The 23,954-nt window shown below is 38.2% G+C and overlaps 1 protein-coding gene across 3 annotated transcripts; it reads right to left on the reverse strand.

Annotated features, from left to right (window-relative positions):
• Window positions 1–17: 17 nt before the first annotated feature.
• chd4b (chromodomain helicase DNA binding protein 4b) lies at window positions 18–22,653 on the reverse strand. 3 transcript variants are annotated; one of them, XR_013818047.1, is made up of 41 exons: window positions 22,273–22,653; window positions 21,626–21,689; window positions 20,707–20,819; window positions 19,952–20,215; window positions 19,212–19,330; window positions 18,779–19,074; window positions 18,571–18,689; window positions 17,774–17,894; window positions 17,492–17,661; window positions 17,075–17,323; window positions 16,670–16,873; window positions 15,254–15,465; window positions 15,017–15,148; window positions 13,743–13,839; window positions 13,296–13,487; window positions 12,408–12,608; window positions 12,079–12,216; window positions 11,366–11,487; window positions 11,093–11,266; window positions 10,686–10,827; window positions 10,406–10,537; window positions 10,201–10,318; window positions 9,986–10,110; window positions 9,781–9,873; window positions 9,515–9,656; window positions 8,181–8,350; window positions 7,910–8,099; window positions 7,132–7,218; window positions 6,935–7,029; window positions 6,725–6,858; window positions 6,500–6,644; window positions 6,237–6,393; window positions 4,672–4,766; window positions 4,291–4,516; window positions 4,052–4,114; window positions 3,800–3,964; window positions 3,603–3,711; window positions 2,596–2,728; window positions 2,291–2,486; window positions 878–1,493; window positions 18–722 (listed from the first exon to the last, which is right to left on the reverse strand). XR_013818047.1 is itself a non-coding variant. In XM_079837132.1 (40 exons), the coding sequence occupies exons 2-40, from the start codon at window positions 21,672–21,674 to the stop codon at window positions 1,318–1,320; spliced, it is 5,853 nt and encodes a 1,950-aa protein (XP_079693258.1). In that variant the 5' UTR covers window positions 21,675–21,689; window positions 22,273–22,653; the 3' UTR covers window positions 18–1,317. The 3 variants fall into 3 exon arrangements, 2 of the variants coding, with proteins under 2 accessions (XP_079693258.1, XP_079693257.1); XM_079837132.1 differs by having other exon boundaries at window positions 18–1,493; window positions 7,922–8,099; XM_079837131.1 differs by having other exon boundaries at window positions 18–1,493.
• Window positions 22,654–23,954: the final 1,301 nt, after the last annotated feature.

Genomic DNA, 23,954 nt, shown 5'->3' on the forward strand with positions numbered 1-23,954 from the left:
AGACAACACTCTGCACACTTAGTTACCTTTTTATTGCAGGTCTGGAAAAAGAAAACAGAAGACATAATAACAATAACAGGGTAACAGCAATAATTACAAAGTGAGATATTCAAAACTCCTGGAAGTGAAAAATTAGACGTTAAATAAACAGCTGCATTTTGTTTCACCTGTGCTAGGGGGGTTTTGTCTTCTCTTGTAGGAAAAAGAAACCGTGGCAAAATATCTCTAATTACAATATTCAGGGGCCAATCAGGAGAGAGAATGGGGAATAAAGGTAGATTTTTATTTTTTAACAAGCACATAATTAGTTAATAAACAAAAGTGAACATGGAACTTGACTCTTCTTAAAGCAGCAGTTCTCATAATGGAAACACAAAAAAATCTTGTTTATAATATATACTATATTTTTATATATTGTTTCATTCTAAATGAATGAAAGGTCATTTGATGGCCTCATGAGTTGTGGCCCTGTCCAAAATACATCCGTGAAGTTCCCAAAACTTTAGGGAGTCCCCTTTGACATTTCAGATTTCAGAAGAGTGCTTATGTGTTTGTAAGTTTGCAGAGCCTGCATCAGTGGACTATTACCTGACAGTCTATCCGGTATTAAGTCACCAAAATGTGGACTCAGAAGAGGATGTCTCATGTTGGCATTTGGGACAGGGTCGGTGTTTACGTCAGCATAAACCTTTCACTCGGCTTCCAACTGCTGCCTGACGGGACTTATGGTAGGATAAGATGGAAAACACATGATTTTAGGTTGTATCTGGTTGGAAACCAGATGCTTTAGGGTTCAAACAGGCATTTGAAATTCAAGCTTGTGGAAATGCACTAAAAACAGTGATTCAACTAGTGTGGATTACAACATAATACACACCTGAGGAGGAAAGAGTCCCCACTGCAAAGATCCATTCCACACAAGGAAATCCACACCAGCTCTTCAACCTTGCCCTGCATTGACTATTACAGTGCAAAGGAGGTAACCTTAAAAACCTGAACTGGATTTCTATTGGAGAATAATTTGGGTGCTGTGTATTCTAACATCTCTCAGGTCAGCAGGTGTGTGTTCACAGAATTTTTAAATGGAGGGAATGCCTCTAAATTGAGTTTAACGGGATATGTTAGGGAACCACAGTGTGTTAGCTATAGGAACCACTCCATTCTCCTTCTGTCCAAACTAGTGTGGGCAGCTTGAACTTATTTCAGATATTTACAACGGATCTGATCACCTGACCCAGGTGCATGTCTCTATGTATGTGTGATGCCGCCTCATCGTGACTTATGAGAGTCACGGGTGAAAAGTTCATCCAGGGGTCATCAGCGCGGCGCCTGCGTCTGTGTGACCTCTGGTCCTCGGCTGGCCAGCCTGCTAAGGATGCTTCTTTCCGACATCTGCAGCCGCACAGCGACGGGCGGTATTCGAGCGATGGTTGCTGGGAGCCGGGTGACATCTGCCTTCATGTCGCTGAGCAGCTCCTCCAGTTGTTTGAGAACTGACAGAAAGATTGGTGATAGGACAGATATTTGAACATGTCTCCATTTATTTAAACATTTTAAGTAAGTAAATTCATCACTCTCAACATTTGTGCCTACATACACATCACTAAAGCTACAGGATGTAATCATGCCAAATGTGGTGTGCAAAGCTATGCTGAGATACTAAATAAAGTGTGATTTTTGTGGCTTTGAGCAGCGCTGTGTTGGAAACGCTGTGCTAAGCTGTGAAAGTAGCTGTATATAGATTTGCATGATAATTAGGACTGGGCGCCTTTCTGCACCTAACAATGAAATTTAATTTGGATACAAATTCAAATTTATTTCGATTAAAATTCGATTAATATTTGATATGGATTGAAATTCAATTAAAATCTGACTGGATTTAGATTAATATTTGATTTGGATCCAAATTCAATTAGATTTGTATTCAAATTCAGGTCAAATTTAAATAGATTTTAATTAAAATTCAATTAGATTTGTTTTCAAATTCAGTTCAAATTTCAAATTCAAATTCAAATTCTGATTTTAATTGAATTTGCTTAATACATGTATATACATATTTAGATTAACAATTCACTAAAATGTGATAATGAGGTTGTGTTAAAAGATCCAGAATCATATGTGAAATAAATGTTTGTAACGCAAGTTATTTTTCCCCTGACTGATCGAAATAATGATAGTTATTTTGCATTTCACTTATTTCTGTTTTATCACACTACTCCATTGCAAAAGTGTGTGCAAAGCTGTGTTGTGATTATGTTGTGCTGTACTGTAGTTATGGGAGTTATTGTACCTTTGTGTAGAACTGCATTAGCAGGCTTGTTTCCTGACATGGACTCTTTACTGAGGTGCTGGTGTGACTCCGCCAGACACTCCACCTCACTGAAGCGTGTGTTGAGTGCCATAGAGGGGTGAGAGGGGTCCTCAGTCATGTTCAGATATGCAGCACGTCTGAGCTGCTCCTCAATCACCAGAGCCTGTTCCAACAGCTAAAGACAGACATAAATGATGCAGTTGAAAGAAGAGCCAACAAATGTAGCTCTAGGCAAACAATGAAGGCAGTGTGTCTAAGTTTTGTAGTTTCTGTACATCTCTAACCTTAAACCTGCGAGCAAGGAACTTGTTTTTAATCTCGAGAAAGTTTCCTCGGCTCATCTCTCCCTTAAAGGGCTCGTTGAGTATGGCGAACCTCGGGTCATTCTGCACATCCTGCCAGCGAGCATAGCCGTGGCTGATGGTACAGAGGTGAAGGACATAATCTATAAAATTAGGGTAGCTTCAAATAAATACTAACAGCAGTTAAACATGAAGTTTCTACATAATTCCTGTTTTAATAACTTAAAGGGTTAGTTCACCCAAAAATGAAAATTCTGTCATTAATTACTTACCCTCATGTCGTTCGACACCCGTAAGACCTCTGTTCATCTTCGGAACAGAAATGAAGATATTTTCTCTGAAAGGCCTCCATTGGCACAATGGAGCGTTATGAATCAGTGAGCCGAATCATGATTCGGATCGCGTGTCAAACCGCCAAACTGCTGAAATTTGGCGATTCAAACCGCTGATTCGACTCGCTGATTCATAACGCTTCGAAGCTTCATGATGCCTTGTTTTGAAATCGTCATCACTATGCAAGTCATTATTTAGGGTTTTTTTGCGCACAAAAAACTATTCTCGCCGATTCAAAGTTATTTTAGAACCACTGTAGTGAGATGGACTTTGTAACGACGTCTTTAGTACCTTTTAAGGGTCTTGAGAGTGTAAAGTGCATTGTGCCAATGGAGGCCTTTCAGAGCCATCAGATTTCCACTAAAATATCTTAATTTCTGTTCCGAAGATGAACGGAGGTCTTACGGGTGTCGAACGACATGAGGGTAAGTAATTAATGACAGAATTTTCATTTTTGGGGGAACTAACCCTTTAACTATTATTTTAAAATGCAGAAAATGGACATAATAAAGTGTTTGTGTCCAAACTCTCTCTATATATAAAAATACACTAAAACAAGACATATTCCTTTCCGTGATGCAAGCAAATTTATTGCTGTATCAGTACTGAAAAGACATTGACTACCAAAATTATCAATAAAAGTAGGTCAAGGATACTGTATGATACCAGCCAGCAGCCAGTAGTCGTGGCGACGATGCCAGATCTCATAAGTCTTCTTGGTCACCGTGGCGGCTCTCTCTTCATTCTGCCACAGAGAATGAAGCTCTGGAGAGAGAAACAGAGGGATCATTGATTCAAAACTCACCAGCACGTACACATACACACACACACACTCAGTAAATTCCCAGTGTACCTGTGAAACCTCCGTCAGCAATGTTAAACATGAACCTCTGCTTCACTGCTTTCTTTTTCTCCTCACTCACTCCATCCCCTCCTCCACTTGTCTCTTTGGTGTTCTCTCCATTTTGCAGCTTAGCGGAGTCCTCTGACTTCATTCCGTCCTTCTCGTCTTTTGGCTCTGGTTGACGAGAGAAAGAAAGAGAGACATTATTTATTGTAACAGTTAAGTGTGGAATAAAGGTGTGTTGTTTGTGTTAGTATGTACCTTTCTTCTCATCTCTTGCTGGGCTGGTGTCCATTTTTTCTGTCTTCTCTTCAGAAGATTCTTCTGTAATGGAGTAAGAGAGTATTCAGGCTACAGTTGCGACCTTTACTAGAAAAATCTGGTCATTTTAAGACAAGTTTTCATTGAATGAAAGTGGATATTAAATCACATATGAATATCAAATCAAATAGGAAATACATATACATTTTTACCAATTTATGTTGTGCTCAGTGCTTCACCTTTGGTCTTGGATGTGTCTCCACTGCTTGTGGCATCTGAATTATCCGCTTTGACATCTGAAGACGAGTTATCCTTCGATTCAGTGGACTTCTCTTTCTCTCCATCCTTCTCATTTTCTCCATCCTTTTCTGCTGATGGTGAGGTGGTCTCTCTTTCCCTTTCCTTTTTCTCCTCTTTCTTTGCTGGACTGGAGGATTTCTCGCCTTCATCAGGAATCTCAATAATCTGAGAAAAAAAGAAGGAACGTGAGAATGATAGTGGGAGACATGAAGGAAGACAAAGTGAGACAGGCAGGTGTTTACAAAAGGAAAGTGTTTAAAAATACAGAGGATAGAAACAGGAAGATGAAGTGAAAAAGTGAGACTGTAAATAACAAGTACCTCATCCTCCTGTCTGAACCCTTTCGTCTCCTTCTCTCCGTCCCCCTCTGTCTTCTCCTCCAGCTCTTTTACGTCTTCGCTTTTGGAAAGGTCTTCTGTTTGGGTAAGAGAGTCAGATTAATGCGTAACGATTAGCTGCGCAGAGATACTGGACAAATCCTCCTTCTCCATGCAACTTGCAATAAAATTGTCAAATTATCTGAAATTTAGCTGGAGTTTTTTTCATGTTCACTGGACCACATGACTTTTGGTAGACAATTTTCTCCACAATATTAATATATTGTAAAGCAGTAGACATTATAAAAGCCAATAGCCCTATTCAGACAGGACTGGTTTTCTAAAAAGATGTTTGAGGTACAATTCTTATTACTCAACGTCTGGGATTTCATGTACCAGATGGATGTATTCAGATGGGACTAACATCTCAGTGTCGATTACAGAGGTGGTGTGTTTTCTAGACTTGGGCGTCACAGAAGGTTCTGCTGTATATGTTTTTCAGCATAAACTACTAGCCTAACTAATAAAGTTAAAATATTATGAAAGACAAGTGAACAGTAATAAAATAAGAACAAATACAAGCTTAGATAAATACAGAAGAACAACGTTTTAAACAAAGTCAAATGTAAAAGAACACTGCAGTGTTCACTGTATAAATTAAAAATAGATTAATCTTTGTTAAAGCTGTATTTTGTTTGATTGACATTAATGAAGCAGGTATTTATAGGCTGCTGCCTTTTTAAGACCAAATGACATTTTAATTGCGAATTTGCAATTAATCTGCGAATCACATGCGTTCCGAACCGTGGGGCCTGGTCTGTACGGATCATGGATCAACTACAATACGTAATCCATTAAAAAATCATTTGAATTTTAATACAGATTTTAAAAACATCATCATAGAATCATAGATGTATTAATGAATAAATTAACAGAAATAGTGTAATGCCATTGAATGTCATGTGTCTTAGTGTCTTATATTAATTTATTTTAGTATTATTTATATAATATTATAGTATTCATTGAAATTCTATTTTTATATTTTCACTTTTTTAATTGTAGTAATTTTGTCATGTCAGAGCTTTATTTTTTTACAATTTTTTTTTTTTTTTATAGCTTCCTATCCTTTAATTATTTTTTAAATTTTAGTCATTTTAGGCAAGGCAAGTTTATTTATATAGCATATATTTATATTTCATACACAATGGTGATTCAAAGTGCTTTACATAGAAAAGATATTAAAATAGTGATAGAATAATCATAACATATGCATAATAAATAAAAATACCATGTATCATTTTTTTTAAATAACAATCATATTTAACCAAAGGCTAAAATACTAGTCCTGACTAAATTCAGGTCTCCCCTGTCTGAACAGAACAGTCAGAGATTTTTGTTTCGTGACATTTTAGTACTTCAACTTAAATTAATTTCAGTTAGTTGCCAAGGAAACAACAAGGCAGTTTTTTCATCTAATATTTATATTTTATTTTAGCTTAATTTCACTTACCAAAATTATTTTTAAATAAGTTTTAGTTAACAATTACAAAACTGATATGCATGTGTACCTGGTGCTGGTGTGTTGGGCTGGGTATCTGCAGGCGTCCCAGTAGAGGGTGTTTTCGGATCGTCTCCTGCTGCAATGGCCGCTGCTCTTTTGCTTTCCTCCAGTTCTTTCATCCAGGGCATTGACCATTGGCCATTGACATGCTCAAACTCCTGTACCTGTAGGAGTTTAAAACAGCCAAAATCACATAACACCAGTGTCATTCACAGAACCAAATAGCTCACTATTAACCACTAAAACACAAGCAATCACAACTTCGCACACCTTCTTGCGGATCAGTGACATCACACCTATGCGTGTGAGAACGTGTTGTCGTGACAGTCCTTCCCTTGGAACGCCATCAGCAAATGTTTCTGCCCCGTCTGCACCTGGCTCACACAGGTGACGCATAAAGAGGGACACGTATGCCCTAAAAACAGAGAGTGCTCAAGTAAATTAGGTTAAAAAAAAAATGTCAAAAAAGACAAGAACAAGAAATGTCAGACTCACTTGAACTCCTTCTCTGATTTGCCTCGCAGGTCTCTAACGAGCCACTGGGTGGTGAAGGCATCCTGAGGAGGCATCCCATAACGCATCACTGCATTCAGGAAGGCCTTCCTTTGTCGAGCATTGAAACCCAATACCTAATGAGGAGAGAGAGGTTAAGTATCACTGTGGAGGGAATAGTTGAAACAAGTTGAAAAGTAAGTGAGGTTGAACCTCAATGTTTCCTCCCACTCTGGCCAGTAGGGGGGGCAGTGGTTTGTCTTTATCATTCCTCAAGCCTTTGCGACTTGGTCTTCTGGAGTTGGCCGCTAACACAAAAAAAGTGGACTATGTTAATACAAATATACATATATCTTTATAATAACTGCTACTGGTTATTCAGATAAAGATGGTTTAACTTTGTTCTTCACCTTCAGACCGCTCATCAAAGTCCTCATCACCCTCCTCAGAAGCCACAGAGTAATCTGATTGGTTATCAGACTGATCATCTTGCCAGTCTGAGAACACAAATGAGTGGGGCAATATATTATTGAGCACTTGAATTCTCTTGACAAGAAAATATTTAATTTAAAGGGACAAAAAAACAAAATCATGCTGACATCTACAACAAAAAGGTCAAACTTTTGGACACACTACATTGTTTTTTTTAAGATTCCTGGAAACAAATTCAGTCCAAAGGCTTATGCCTAAATGCTATAATTTATTATTATTATTACACATTATTCTATTTTGTTTATATAATGTATAATTCAATAACTTATGATTAAAAACAATATAAACATTTTGAATTACAAGATTTTATGAATACATTTGTATTCATAATAACAAAATGTATTAAAAAAAATTAATTACTTTTATAGTTTTGCCAACTTCAATATTATTCAAAAATGTTATAAGAAGTTAATAATAAAGAATGGGTAGGTGTGTCCAAACGTTTGACTGGTAGTGTACATCTAAACAACAACCAACATCCATTTTAATCATTAATAAACTATAAATATAATAATTTATAAATATAAAAGAAATTATTTTAAACATGAAACATTATTTTCATTGGAAAGAATGTACAGATATTACACAACACACACACACAAATAAATCTACCAGACCTAAAACCACAACACAAGTGTAACTACTCACAAACGTACAGGGAAAGAGTAGTAAAAAGCTTTAAAAGTTTGTCTGTACCCCGTCTACTACCTCTGTCCTCCTGTGAGCAATCGTTGTAGTTGACAGGTTTGCGAGGCCGTTTGCCTTTGCCCAGGTGACGAGCGAGATCTTCCTGCTGCTGCTCATAATGATGGCGCAACAGTTTTTCCCAGTAATCAGGATCTACACTCTCTTCCTGCTTAATGATCTCTCTATCCACATCCTCCTCCTGACAAAGACATACCATTTGATATACAAATATAGATACATATTGCACAAACACACAAGTCACAATCCCACACAAACTTACCTCCTCTTCCTCATCTTTGACTACATACTGGGCCACTTTAAAGGAGCTGAGGTATTCATTCATACTCTGCAGCTCTGTGTCATCCGTTGCATCTTGGTTTCTATCCAACAATCGATCAATGGCCTTGTCATCATAGTGGATCACACTGCTGTCTTCCTCCTTACTATCACCTGGATAAGAGATTTTTTGTTTGATTTAGAATTTATTTGAATCTTTACTTTGACCCTTTCTTGTATTGAGCACATTATTTCCATTGATTTTTCATACTTTATTTTCCGTATTGTCTAGTACTTTTATTTTCAACCTTCATTCTGACCCTCTGTCCGAAATTACCTGTTTTTAAGGGATGGCTCCCTGTTTAAATGGCTAATGTCATTGCATAGGAAAATGTATCAAAGCCCATGTCAGTAGTGTTTTGAAAACATTATCCATATAAAACCGTCATTTAAAGACAAAGCATTATGAAATCATTTACTTATGGTGTGTGATGCAGCTGCTATACGCTCAGTTGGCGGTTTCATCTTTCAACTAAGGTTTCTTTGCAAACTCTCCATTACACTGTGCATCATTTTCCAAACAAAATGCTCCGAACAAACATGTAATCCTCCAACGCGACTAACATAAACCACCTACTTGTTTCTGATCCTTCTGAAGTCTGTACAGACACGCAAACGAGCCGTGCTAAATGCTTTGTTTGTAATGAGGACATAATTTTAAGCTATGATGTTTTAATGAAACAAAGGCAAATTTGATTGATGATCATGACCACTTTAATCATACTAATAAAGCTTCCATAAAACTAATTTCGAGGGAGAGAGATGGTAGATAAAAATACAACACAACACAACACAAAGTGAGCGGTAAACCGGGTCAGGTGATGGTATTTAATTCTGGGCTCAACAGTAAGAATTTATTTTATTTAGATGTTTACTTTTAGCATTTCCTCTGGACCACCATAAAGAAATGTTGCCACACGTGTTTATTTTTAACCTACGGTGGCATCAGACTGAAACTCTGCTCATTAACATCAGTGCTCAGCATAACAAGGTCATGTGTAGTTGAAAGCTCTAGATAATCTTCAACTGAAAGCAGAACTTCACATTTACACCACAGCAGCTTATGTTGGGGATTTTATGTGTTATATTAGATACTTACTGATACACAAAACACTCATAAGCTCTTAAGAGCTGATGTTACTTACTGTAGCCAAAGTTTGGCAGCATTATTCAATGAATCATTATTGTTCTGTCAAATGTCTATGCCACTTTCTGATCTCAATTCAAGTGAGTCATGGTTAGAAGATTAAGTATTCCTTAAAACAGTGTTTTTCTCACCCTCTCCGAGCTCATCTTTGAAAAGCTGTTCTGTGCCGAACTTTAAGATGTCGTCCAATTCTTGTTTGGACATGGATCCAGCCTTGGAGCCCAGACCGGGCCGCACCACCAGGTGGGTCAACATCATCTTCTTCTTTGCCACCTGGAACACAAGGGTCATGCGATGACTTTTGCAAGTGGTAGTGTTTGATTGTTAAGTATTTTTCTACATAGTTTTGTAATTGCCTGGGTTTTAAATGGTTTCAAACCACGGTTTCATATCCCACCTGTGTAATTCTCTCCTCAACAGATGCTTTAGTGACAAATCGATAGATCATGACCTTCTTATTCTGACCAATACGATGAGCCCTGCTAAATGCCTAAAAGACAACAGGAGAGAGACAGTGACAGAAAGAGTTCAACCACATAGTCTCTCTCACAGAGATGCTTTGTTTGATAGTTTTAGCATTGGGTATTTCACATCGCCTCTACCTGGATGTCATTGTGGGGGTTCCAGTCTGAGTCATAGATGATGACAGTGTCAGCGGTTGCCAAATTTATGCCCAAACCCCCTGCTCTGGTGGACAGGAGGAAAACAAACTGAGGGGCACCGGGAGCTGCAGCAAGAGGAAATAGAACTTTTTTGTCAAAACAAAACATCCACAATGTTGATCAAACTGCTGTTATGGTTGGCACTATCCTCTCACCATTGAATCTATCGATGGCTTCCTGTCTCATCCCTCCTGTCACCCCTCCGTCTATCCTTTCATACTTGTATCCGTCGTTCTCTAGGAAGTCTTCCAGCAAATCCAACATCTTTGTCATCTACAACAGTGTTAAAGTATATTAGAGTATATTGTTTTATTCTGAGTATATTTGTAATCGGTGTGTGTTTCTGGCATGTGTGTGTACCTGTGAGAATATAAGCACTCTATGTCCACCCTCCTTCAGTTTTTTCAGCATCTTCCACAGAAGCATCAGTTTCCCAGAAGACTTTGTGAGAGCACTGCCATCATACATGCCATTGGGCATTTTAGGAGCTTCCTGCAAAATAAGACCCATAAAGATCAGCTGAAATTATAAGTTGTTATTAATTTAAAACCAAAAAGCTGTAAGTTCGGCCCCATTTCAACTGTAAAATTGTACAGTCCTAGCTGAGAGTGAGTAGGACAGTGAGTGAGTGGAAGCTCACATTAGCAGCTGTGGGAAAGAGGTAGGGGTGGTTACAGCACTTCTTCAGGTCCATAACCACATTGAGCAGAGACACCTGGTTTCCTCCTCCACGAGTGTTCAGAGCTTCAAAGTTACGTGTCAGGATGTACTTGTAGTACTTCCTGTGGCAGAAAAACAGAAAATTGAATCAGAGACTTTTGTAATAAAAAACTCCAGTAAATGTAAATAAAAAGGGCATTAAATGGACCATCCAACTTTTATACAGACACACGCTGAATAATCAGAATCATCAAACTGTTAGTCATTCAGTACAATGAATCATGCTGTAAATAACCGAGTGTGTCCAGCAGGTGGCGCAAATTAGTCTGAATGAAAATGTGCAGAATCCTAAACAGAACAATGACAAACACTGAACATGTTTCGTACTTCTGCATGGGGCTGAGCTCCACTCGCACGATGAGCTCAGTTTTTGAGGGCATGTGTTTGAAGACATCAGCTTTAAGTCTTCGGAGCATGTGTGGACCCAACATGTCGTGCAGTTTCTTAATTTGGTCTTCTTTAGCTATGTCAGCAAACTCTTCCAGGAAACCGTCAAGATTACTGAAACAAACACACATTTGGTACTGAACAACGGCAAAAAAACAAGGGCACACAAACATCCTCATCACACTCACTTATCAAGAACACACACACTCTTACTTGAATCTCTCAGGCGTGAGGAAGTTGAGCAAATGGAAGAGCTCCTCCAGGTTGTTCTGTAAAGGTGTTCCTGTCAACAGCAGCTTATGCTGAAGAGGATAGTTATTCAACACCCGAAAGAACTGAGAAAGAGGGGAAAAGTGAGAGAGTGAGTATGTTAGTTTTACATCCAAGATTGGTCTATAATAATATTTAAAAAATCTAACTTCTGTCATCATCTATTCACTCTCATGTTGCTCCAAACCTGTGACATTCTTCAGAAAATATGCAAAAACACCATAAAAGACCACAAGACCTTTGCACTATTATAGCTTAATAAGAGGAAAAAGCCTGAATCTAAGTAGTTTTAACCTCTGTGGGCTGATATCGGCTGCAATCCAATCATTGAGTTCAACTAAAATTAAAAGAAAAGAAATCACTCAGATTTGTGAATGAAGCATTTAAAAACTGTTTTTGTGAACTATTATTATATTAGTATATTAGAAAATATACTACTCCAAATAACACTTTGTTCACAATCTACTTCTTTCATGAGCTCTTTTCATGAATGTGTCAAGAAGAGCTCGGGAGGATGTCAAGATTTTCAGTGAACAATGGCTTACATTTGCTCCAAGGAAGAAACAAAGTCATACAGGTTTGGAACTACAGGAGGTGAGTAAATGATTAATTTTCAGTGACAACTTTGTGTGTCACTGGTCTGACATGGATCTTACCTTTGACTGGTTATTTTTCAGTCTATGGGCCTCATCTACCACAAGGCAAGCCCAGTCAATGGAGCCCAGGATGGCTTGATCAATTGTGATGAGCTCATAGGACGTCAACAGCACATGAAACTTCACAGCAGCCTCTTTCTGCACAGAAGAGAGATTCAGGAACCACGCATAGTAGCAAGATAAAGACAAGGGCAATATCATCAAACCACACAGCAGATGTGGCAAAGATTTACATAAACCTACATGTTTACGGTTATGGTTGATTAAAAGCTATTGTATCAATATAAACTCTTCCCCTCCAAACCCCTCCTTTCCTCAGTGATTCATACCTTCATTTTTGAGGCCTTTTTTCCACCGCGGATGGCATTGTCCTCAAAGGAGAATTCATTCTCTCGTATGACGGCTCTACTGTCTTTATCACCCACATAAGTGACCACGTACATATCTGGGGCCCACATCTCAAACTCTCTCTCCCAGTTAATGATAGTGGACAGCGGGGCACTGACCAGGAAGGGTCCCTTCGAGTGACCCTGAGAGAAACCATTACCAAATATACTGCATTTACTTCAAAGCCACAATTTTAACAACACATTTTATGATAAACATCCATGTCTTCATAGAGGCCATTTATATCTGTAAAACTAATGAATCAAAGTTATTTAATAATACAAGAAAATACAATTCCATAAAACCGTTCAAAAGTTTGAGGTCAGTAAGATTATTTTTTGTTTGAACGAAATTCAGGACAGAAGATTTAAATTGATCAGAGTACAGACTTTTACACTTACAAAAGATTTTGATGATGATGAACTTTCAGTTCACCCAAAAATCTTCGTGAGAAAAAAAATGGTATCATGGTTTCCAGAAAAAGATTAAGCAACACAACTTCTTTTAACCTTTATAATAATGAAACATGTTCCTGAAGCACCAAATCAACATACTAGAATGATTTTTGAAGGACCATGTGACACTGAAAACTGAAGTAATGATGCTGAAAATTCAGCTTTCCCATCACATAAATAAATTACATTTTAAAATATATTAAAATAGAAAACTTAATATTAATAATAATAATAATAATAATAATACTGTTTTTACTGTAATTTTTATTTAAAAAATACAGCCTTGGAGAGAACAAGAGGCTTCTTTTGAATAATATTATCGTACCAACCCAAAACTTTTGAGCGGTAGTGTACTTATATATGTTTTTAAAACACCTCTTTGTAGAGCGAGTAGAGGAAGACAGCAGTCTGAACAGTCTTTCCAAGACCCATCTCGTCAGCTAGGATGGTATCTGTGCCCTGAGCCCAAGAAAAACGCAACCAGTTCAGTCCCTCCAACTGGTAAGGGTGAAGCGTGCCGCCTGTAGAGTCTAGATAATCCGGCTGCCTATCAAACTTTATAGTTGGCTGAAAGTAAGAGACAGGAAGAATATCAGATCATTGACAGTCAAAACCTATTAACATATTTTCTTTGGCTTTTAAACATCTATATGTGGAATTGTTGGCCTTACTGATAATTATATTAAAGGTTACAGTATGAACTTGCATTGAATAACTTGCAGTGCTAAACCATGGCTCCGACCTAAATGTGTTTATTATTAAAAATGACATCTCAGTTAATAGTAGAGAGAAGCTGATTAGAGTTGTTCTAAGATTCCTTACGTCCACCACAGGATTAGCAGGAGGCTTCTCCATCTTCCTCACTTTCACTTTCTTCATCTTTTTAACTGGTCTGCCCTCCTCTCCGAGCATCAGCTCCCTGACAAACAGAAAGTAGATAAAATTATGATTGGCACAAATATCGATTTCGATCTTGATTCAGTATCAATTTGTATGTATATATCCTACTGTACATTTAAGGAAAAATAAGTTTGTCTTTTTAGCACTATTTTAAACTTTTTTGGGGGTTAAATTAAATTTGCTTGCATTCATTAATATTCACTCATGTTTGCTTATATAAGTATTATTAAAAATATTAGGATGCAAGTTATTCACTTTTTTAAATTTCACATTTAAAGAAATCTAGTGTTTGATCATGTCTAAATATTTATTCAAATGCAAAACCTAAAAATAAGTAAGAAGTTATGATCTGCAATACTTTTTTGAGCAACCAGACTAGATACATATTTAGTAAAGAGACATACAAGCACCTAGTAGGTAAACCATGGCTTTACAAATGAAAATGATTATTTTCCAGCCACAAAATGACTCTAATTTGCCACTAATTACTACACTAATTGTAATATAAATAATACAACATATTTTAAGTGGTCATTAATGGACCACAATTATTGCACAAATAGTAGGCCTATTTTGTAGCAAAAGATATCTTCAAAATATTCAATAATTATTAAACTAAAATATAGAACATTTATTGAATTGAAAAATAGTTAAGGTCTATTGTCACATTTTACCACCAATGAGTATGAGTGTGACTAATTAGTAAGCAATGAGGGCTAAATACAAGAAAAACATTGTTAACTTTAATGTTAATGTTCTCCATCACACTCCATAATAAAATGATCCTGTAAATATGCTTGACGTAATAAAAAATATTGCTGCAAATACCTGTATAGTAAAACTGTTGTGTAAGCCATTCAAATGCATTGACAGAGCGCTGGTTTGTTTAGAAGCTCCGTGAACCACGAGATTGCGCATGCCGCTGGGAGATGTCGCAACTCTGTTTTTCAACGCCTCTGGCTTTAACCGTTATGCCACATTAGCGCCAAAACGCTATTTATTGTTTGAATTTCGAATTCAATTTTAAAAGCTTAGACTTTCATATCAAAAGCAGGTTTGGCAGTTTGGCGTGAGATTTAAAAAAAATTATGAATAACGACGTGCAACATGTGGCGGCCGGTGTTGATTCTGTGGTGCACCGCCACAAATTAGTCTATGTGTGGGAAACACTGCTGTAGAGTCCCGTGTGCATGTACCTGTGGTTCCAGTAATGCTGTTTGAAGGTCTCAAAGTCTGGGATGTCCATGTCTTCACACTCCCAGGTTGACTGATCATACTGTAAATCTCTCCATTTGATCAGATAGTGAATGTTATTTTTCTTATCCACGCTGCCAGAGAGAACAGAGAAATTAATGTTAATGTTAATTAACGTAAAATGAATAGTTGAGCAGATGTTGTTCTTCAAGAGATTTCAAACATCTGAACACTCTCACCTGTGATTTAAGATACGGTGAATGAGGAGCCACTCCATCTTTACACCAAAGCGTCCATACTGATCCTCCATACGGGCATAGAAGGGATCTTTATTCTTCCTCTTACAGCTCTTATCCTCGTCACCCTCAGCACCCATCTCTAGATTGGGGGGCTCTTCCATATCGGTCTTCCGCTGATAGTTACGGAACATTACCTGACAGTTCAGCTCCAACTATGACGAAAGAGAGAAAGAGAGAATAAGACATACCTGATTGGACGATTTTACTAGTAAACATGCCCAAGGAAACAAATGCACGACTTAATGTGCAGATGTGCGTATATGCATGTTTTAGTGTATTAAGAGATTGTAACGACTTTTATGTTCTTGACTTACAAGGATAGACAATATAACAAGAGGATGCACAATATAACGGTCCCATACCGGCTATTAGAGATATTTCATATGGTTTGTATATGTCGACATTAGATATCTCATTTTCTCTATTTTTACATTTAGATTACTCTTGCCATGATCTAACATTAACAAAGTTTATGTGCAAAAATGTCATTTACATTTTACATTTAAATGTAATCTTTAGCTAATCGTAAAGGGATCCCATTATGCTTTTCCACTTTTTTAACTTTAGTTAGTGTGTAATGTTGCTGTTTGAGCATAAAAGGGATCTGTAAGGTTACAAAGTCCACTCCAAAGAGAAAAATTGTATTCAACACAATCCCCTTTCAAGAAATACAATGAACGGTTCGTTTGGACTACAAAACGCTTTTTTCCAGATCTTATGAAGTCACAATGGAACTCATTTAAATAATCCGTGCCCACAGAATACGCAAATAGTTATTAACCATGGTTTTGTTATTGATTACTGTTTGTATTGCTTTAGTTTTCTGACAAATATCACAATTAAATGGTGAATAACATAAAAATACTCAAAAAATACCACTCTGAAACGTCCTGTGAAATCTATGCTTGCAAAGTCTGTGCATGAAATCCGTTCCGCATGAATTCGGCCTTGAATTGGTTTGAAATTGACGCATCCTCAATATTTACACTAGAGAAGAACTTGCGGTTATAGAGGGGCGGGACATTTTCCGAACATGCGCTAAGTGCTGCCAATCACAGCATATTTCGTAAAAGGGGTAAAATCAAGACTTCATAAAAGGGCATAATAGGACCCCTTTAAAATATAATATATTTTCATTCTGTACATAATGCAGTGATTTTTTTTAAGCATTTTTAGAATTTTAAACTGTTGATTTGTTTTTTAACGAATGTTTCATTTTTCATTTAGTGAGGAAAGAAATATAAAGATTTAATATCAGCCACGAGAAAATAATGAATGGCTTAATATATCTGCTAAAATATTAATATTGGTGCATCCCTACTTACACAAAATTGTGTGTTTTTATTTGTGCATTACCTGTAGTTCCTGGACCCAAGAACAGTGCCAGTAAGACATGTTGCACCACTTCACAAAGAACTCTCTCTCCTTCCGACCAATCATAGGAGGAGGATCTGGAGCATCGGCTGGAAGGTCTGCAGGGCGGGGCACTGGCATAGGGGGAGGGGCTTCACCCCAGCGCCATGTCAGAACTTTCTGGACTTTGCCCTTTAGTGGAGCACTCTGAGAAAACAAGATATGATATTCTATTTGTTCTGAAGAATAAAACAAACAAAATTAAATAAATAAATAAATAAATGTTAATTGGGATTCCGTAATATTGATCCTAAATATTTCAGTGGCATCTACAAAAAATAAAATTTCAAGGAAACCCAAATCCAAAGGATAGACTTGGACTATCACACTTCATTTTTCCTTTCTCACCAGGCAGCGTGGGCAGATCCACTCTCCGTTGGGGATGTCTGGCAGTGGAGGGTTAAGACAGTGTAAGTGGTAGGACGAGGGGCATGTGTCACAGCATAGCAGCTCTCCTCCATCCTTGCAAACACGACAAAACTCCATATGGTGATCGTCTTCCTCTTCTACCTCTCCTTCATCCCTCCTTCCATCATCATTCTCCTCCTCACCCTCAGAACTTTCCTCACGAGCCTCCCATTGAATTCCCTCCTTCTCCTGAGAGAGAGACATAAATAATGCATAATCAACAGAAACTTCAGTCATTAAATATCAATGAGATGTAGAGAAATAGTGCACATAAAGAATATAAATTTTACTCAATGAGCACAGAGAAGCTTGAGGAAAGGACAGATATTAATTCTGAACATGTTTGCATGTACATACGCAGTGGGGGCAGCTCCAGGTGCCCTCTGGGGCTCTCTCCATGTCAGGATCCAGACACACCATGTGATAGGCTCTCGGACAGGTGTCACACAGAATGATCTCACCACCCTGCTGACACACCTCACAATAGTCCTGATGGTCGGTCTCATAGCCATCAGCATCCTCATCCACTATGAAAGGAGGATGGCTTGTATCAAATATAAATGGCTGGAAAGTGTCCAAACTAGTAAAGTGTGTTCCTCATAGCATGTCTGTTCAAAGTGTAATCTGAGTTTGACTCACCCTTCTTCTTCTTCTTGGAGCTCTTAGATTTCTTACTCTTGGAACGGCTGCTCCGACTGTTGGATCCATCACTTACTGAGAAACTGTCAAAATCACTCTCACCATCATCTTCCTCACCACTCTGAGAGAAGGAACCATGGGTGAAGGGGTGCAAAATAAGTTAGTGATGTTAGCAATAAAAATAAGAAATTAATATATGTATAATTGCATGCAGTATCGTTCAACAGTTTGGGATTTGTACGATTTTTTAATGCTTTTGAAAAAGTATCTTATTCTCACAGAGGCTACATTTATTTTGTCAAAAATACAGTAAAAACAATAATATTGTGTTCTACTTATTCCTGTAATGGAGGACGTTTTTATTATCGATGTTGAATTCAGTTGTGCTGCATAATATTTCACAAGAATACATTTATGTTATACATTTTTTAGGATTGTTTGATAAATAGAAAGTTCAATATTTTAAATAACATTATAAATGTCTGTACTTTTGATCAATTGAATTCATCCTTGCAGAACAATTATTATTAGTTAATACAAGTATTAGTTTCTTTCCAAAAGAAATCTTACTGATTCCAAACTTTTGAACAGTAGTACATGCATTTATTTAGTATAATTCTCTCTCTCTCTATATATATATATATATATATATATATATATATATATATATATATATATATATATATATATATATATATATATATGATATTAATATATTAACTAATATATTCAATAAATATCAATAATAATGCATAAATTAGATAATATATGTAAGCATATAAGGAATAAATGCATACAGAGGAACGCTTTCTCTTGAAATTTCCCAGTTTAATCTTGAGTGGAGCCACTTTCTTCGCTTTAGACTTTTTGTCCTGGGGCTTTGGGGTGGACTTGGTCTTTCTACGTGCATTTGGGCCTAGAGTAGATGCATACATGACACAGAAAGTTGAATAGATGCATATAATAAACACACTTTTAGTCCCCAAAATACTGCTGTTATCTGACCTTTGCCCTCTTTGGTCTTGGCTTTCCGCAGGGGGACCGCTGGGGGCTGCTGGGGTGGGGGTAGTGCAGCAGGAGCTGCTGTTGATGTGGGCGTGGCCATGGGTGCTGCCCCTCCTCCATCCACCCTGGTCACCATACTCTCCACTGCAGCAGCTACGTTGGCAGCTGCCAGGGCTGCGTTAGCACTCGCTGAGCCTCGCATGGGATTATTAGTGCTGAACTCTCGCCATTTAGCTCCTAAAACCATCATCATTTTTGACACAGCGATCTTAGGGTTCTTAGCAGCTATTAGAGGTCTAAGCAAGAGAAGAAATGAAAAAGACACATTTCAGATCAGTCACCTCACAACTATAGGATATTATATGGATGTTTACATGAGGTGATAATAGATATGGGACAAAAAGAGAAATTCAAAGAAGCAGAACTGCTCTACCTGACAAACTGACTGAAAGCTTTGTAATTGGTGAGAGAGGTGTAGTCCTCCTGGGTGAAGGTGTAGTCGATGTCTTTCATTCCCCAGTCTGCTAATAGCTGAGAGGAAGATTTGGGTTCCTGTGAACGGAGAACAGAGGATGGCAGATGACAAACACTGTAAAACAGAATCAATCATAAAAAGGTAAAAACCAGAGACATATAATATCATCTGACATGAACCTTTATCCAAAAACATACACTACCATTTCAAAGGTTTGGGGTTAGATAAAAAAGCTCTTATTTAGCAAGGAAGCATTACATTGATCAAAAGTGACAGTAAAGACATGTATAATGTTACAAAATATTTCTATTTCAAATAAATTCTATTTCTAAAAATAAAAATAAAAAGTATCATGGTTTCCACAAAAATAATAAGAGACTTCTTTGAAGAGCATTTAATAATCTTACCAACCCAAAATGAATGATAGTGTTCTAAGGAAAATGTACAATAACTGATGAAAACTTTACAACCAAAACTGAAAATCAGTGTTTATTACAACAATGTAGAAAGGACAGGGCAGGGCTTGACATCAGATTTTTCCAAAAACTTGTCCTTTGGACAATTAACACTGATTGTAATATAAATACAATAATGTATCTGTTATTTATTTATTTATTTTTATAAAAGGATGACAAACTATTTTTTTAAATCCATGCCATGCCAGGTTTAACAAAGACCACCCATCAGCTACACATTACCTGTCCTTCATCATCGTCTTCATCATCTTCCTCCTCGGGTTCTGGTTCTTTACGTTTGCTTTTCCCTCCAGATGAGCCGCCAGCCTTTTCTCCCGCTGAACCTCCCTTCTTTCGCTCCTTGGAGGAGCTGGATCTCTTTTTCTTCTTCTTGCTCGGAGCATAGTCACTCCCTTCACTCTCAGATCGCATCACTCTGTCCTCTTCTTCCTCACCTTCTACCATTCGGATTGCTTCCATGACTTCAGGAGAGCTGAGAGGAATCTCCTAGATCACAAAACCACCCAATGAGAGGTGACAGTATCAGATATATTCAGGGAAGAACCCTTCAGTTCAATGCTTGATCCTAAAACATGCTTGTGTAAACATGTTAAACCGTTACTGTAATGGCAAATTATGATTTGTGTGACACTGGAGAGATGACATCTGACATACACTACCTTTCAAATGTTTGGGGTCCGTATGATTTTTGTGTGTATGAAAAAACGGTCTCTTATACTCACAGAGTCTGCATAGATTTAATTTAAATATTATTTTCATTTCATATTGAATTATTCTTGTGATGGCAAACCTCTTCAGTGTCACATTATCCTTAAGAAATCATTCAATAACAATATAAAAGTATGTACTGTGGCTTTTGATTTAATATAATGCATCATTGCTAAATTAAAGTCTACACACACACACACACACACACACACACACACACACACACACACACACACGTATATGGACTCAAGAGGTGCTCAAGTCCTAACCTCTCTGAGGACTTTTTGTCGTTTGCTGCTCCTGCTTTCACGGCTTTTCTTTGCTTTCTTCTTCTTTTTGGATTTGGGAGTCTCTGCCTCTGATAATTGTTCATCCACATCATCTGTTCAATGCAGACACACAGCATGCACCAAACATAAACAATTAAAGCCGAACAATCATCTGAATTTTGATTTAATTTTCTGTCTTTTCTATCCTTCCTGAACAGATCCAATACTTTTGGCCCATAACTGTATGACCCATACTGAATACAATGACTAGAGGAAATATGGCACATCAATTTAGATCCATTAACACAGTTTAAAGTCTTTAGAATACATTATTGTGCATTCCTGCCTCAAGATGTGAGTCCACAATCCAAATATGTCAGCAGCATCGAAACTAGGGCATAAGGCTCTTGCTTTTGAAATCATTCATTTATTATAAGCTCTCTGTTGATAGGATGCACTAACAACGCCATTACCAAGGGCGGCCAGAAGAGGAAAGCAAAACAAAACAAATGGGTTTGACACACTATGCTAAACAATATTCCGCACGGTGTGGTCACTGAAGTAGGACAAACAAGCTATTTTAGCTTTTAACATACTAAGGAGACAGTCACCAATATGTTTATGTTTTATTTTAACAGCTGCTGCTTTCTCTACGGATCAGTGAATCAGGAAGTGATGTGACTTTTGCATGCAGCTAACTGGCTACTGCTGCATCATAAACTAAAGATTGGCTTAGGTGTATGATGCAGTAACACGTGGCTCGCCAGCTCGAGCAAAATAGAAAAACATGCAATCTAGCTTACAGAAGTTAACATTTGTCCAGAGGTACTTTTACATGTTTGGGCTCATTTGGGAAGGTTATATAACATGATGTGGTTAATGAGGGTCCAGACTCTGTTCGGGACAGCTAAAGCCTTACCATCTCTCATGGGTCCAAAATGGTCCCGGTCGTCTTCACTCCCTGACATATTCCCGTCAGGACGCTTCATAAAATAGAAATGACAATATTTTGGTTATGTTGACAGAGAAAAACAAGTGACAGGGGAGGCTAACTGTGTTAAGGTGAAATAAAATCAATTACCGATGATGACATTTCAAAACCTCAACATTATACAGCGTGTCGTGTTAAAAAAGAGTTAGACGTAGTCGTGTCATCTCGGCTTTTTTCGTAAACTTTCTCGTTCGGTCCGAGCGAAAGACGCCTCAACTTAGCTGTCAATCAAGTTAGCAAAGCTAGCAAACAGTCAAGTGATCCGGCTGCAGGGAAAATGGCAGCCGGCTGGATGAGTTGAGTTAAAGCGCTTATCTGCATTCGTTTATGATTATATTCGATTCTTAGAAAGTTTCCTTCTAGAAAATAACACGCGGAGGTCGTGAAGCACCCGACAAACACCATTTGGCGTTATGACGCGGTGCCTAACAGTTGTAAGTTCACGTAATTTTAGCTTTGTTTATTTATTTTCTGTTTTATGCTAAGAGAAAAAAAGCTCATCGATGGACGCAAATTTATATGTACATGTATATACAACGCAGGCGGTTGGAAGTGGGTGGGAGGAATTGACTTACAGGTCAGTCCAAGGTGTAGATACACGGCGGTATGATCAGCTTTAGTCTGACGCGAAAGCTGCAGGTTACTACCTATCACTGGAAAATAAAAAGAAGCTCCGAAAAGGTGTAAATCTTCGGGAGACGTCGTCCACTCTTCTCCCCTTTCCCCAGCGTCAGTGACCAGAAGCGAACATCCTCATACACACAAAGAAATCAGGAGGGGGGGTAGAGACATCCCATAATAATCCTAGGCTCGCTCCCCCCCTCCCTACAACACTCACTCAACTCTGCATAGTTACCTCGCAACCTACAGACCATAATAATCATCTCCCCCTCGCACACAGTACCAGCAAGTACACACAGCCTTCCCCTTTCTTAGTCCCTGCCCCCTTAGCAACCACGTTGCTATGGAGACACTGCCCCCTCCCGCCCTCTCCGACATCCCATAATAGTCAGAAGCAGGCCGCTCTGACATCCCATAATAAGCACAACTCCTAAAAGAGAGGGAAGAAAAAAAAACAACACCAGTCACATGGTCTCCAGGGAAACCCCAGGCCGCTTGCGACAGACCATAATAATCTGCGGCTGTCTGTCCACCTGGCTGGGTTTTTGGTGCACGAGTGACAAAAAACGTATACGAGCACCTGGTTGGAAGTCGGGCTAACAAGTAGTGCACTTCGGCTATCTGTCAAACGCCTCGCACTGCAAGAGTGACACTTCACAGCTTCAGAGGTGATGAACTGTCGAGGTGCAGAAGCCTTTTTTCGCTTCTTGTTAATCACATATCAGACCGAAGTCTAACGCCCGTAATGAGTCTGTGGGCAGCAGTGTTAAATTAACATCAACTCTTATGAACTGGATGTGCCGTGACAATCCCAAAACGGAATCCCATACACATTTAGGCCGTCCGAACTCCGGTGACCTGCACATCACAACAGGTCAAGAAGACTTCCCATAAGAGGGAATGAAATGCAGAAGTAATATCTTCATCCATTCATGCATCACTGGTTTAGTTCTGGCCGAGTAGATTTAAAGTCACCATGAAATCCAAATGGACGGTATATTTTTATGGAATATTGCATTGATTTACATCATAAATACATGTTTAATTCAAGTGTCCTCGTAATCTTTAATCAAAATAACTTCCCCTCCCATTTGCAACAACATATTTTCTGTTTACTTTCACAAGGGCGGGACAACCAGTCACTCGCATGAGATCACAGCAATAACAAACCACGATCCAATCAATTTCCGTGACATCTCGTCTCTTCTCTGATGACGTGTTTACTGGCGTGAGGGCGGGACAACCGGTCACTCACATGAGATCGCAGGCTCGCAAACCACAACGATTCAACCAAAATCAAGTCCCGCACTATATGTGTTTTCTTGTTTGAGAAGCAGTTTCGCTCGGATATGCATATACGTAAAATAGGGAAGAAAAGACTAATCGCAGCTTCCGTTTCATGCCGACTTTAAACCAGCAATTTAAAAAAGCAGTTAGGATCTACATATCTAGTAGTCAGTTCTGTATATATACCATTTCTCATTAGAGGAACTGGAACTTGGCATTCACAAAGACAAACAAATGAAGCTCAAATGTGTACAAGATTTCATTGCCTCTCCCACCTTTGCTCAAACGTGATGGAACTGACCCTAATCCTGAAACACTCGGGTCTGATATTGATAGAGCAGAGGAACTA

This window comes from Gobio gobio (genome assembly GCF_949357685.1).
Source record: "Gobio gobio genome assembly, chromosome: 15".
Taxonomy (NCBI): domain Eukaryota; kingdom Metazoa; phylum Chordata; class Actinopteri; order Cypriniformes; family Gobionidae; genus Gobio; species Gobio gobio.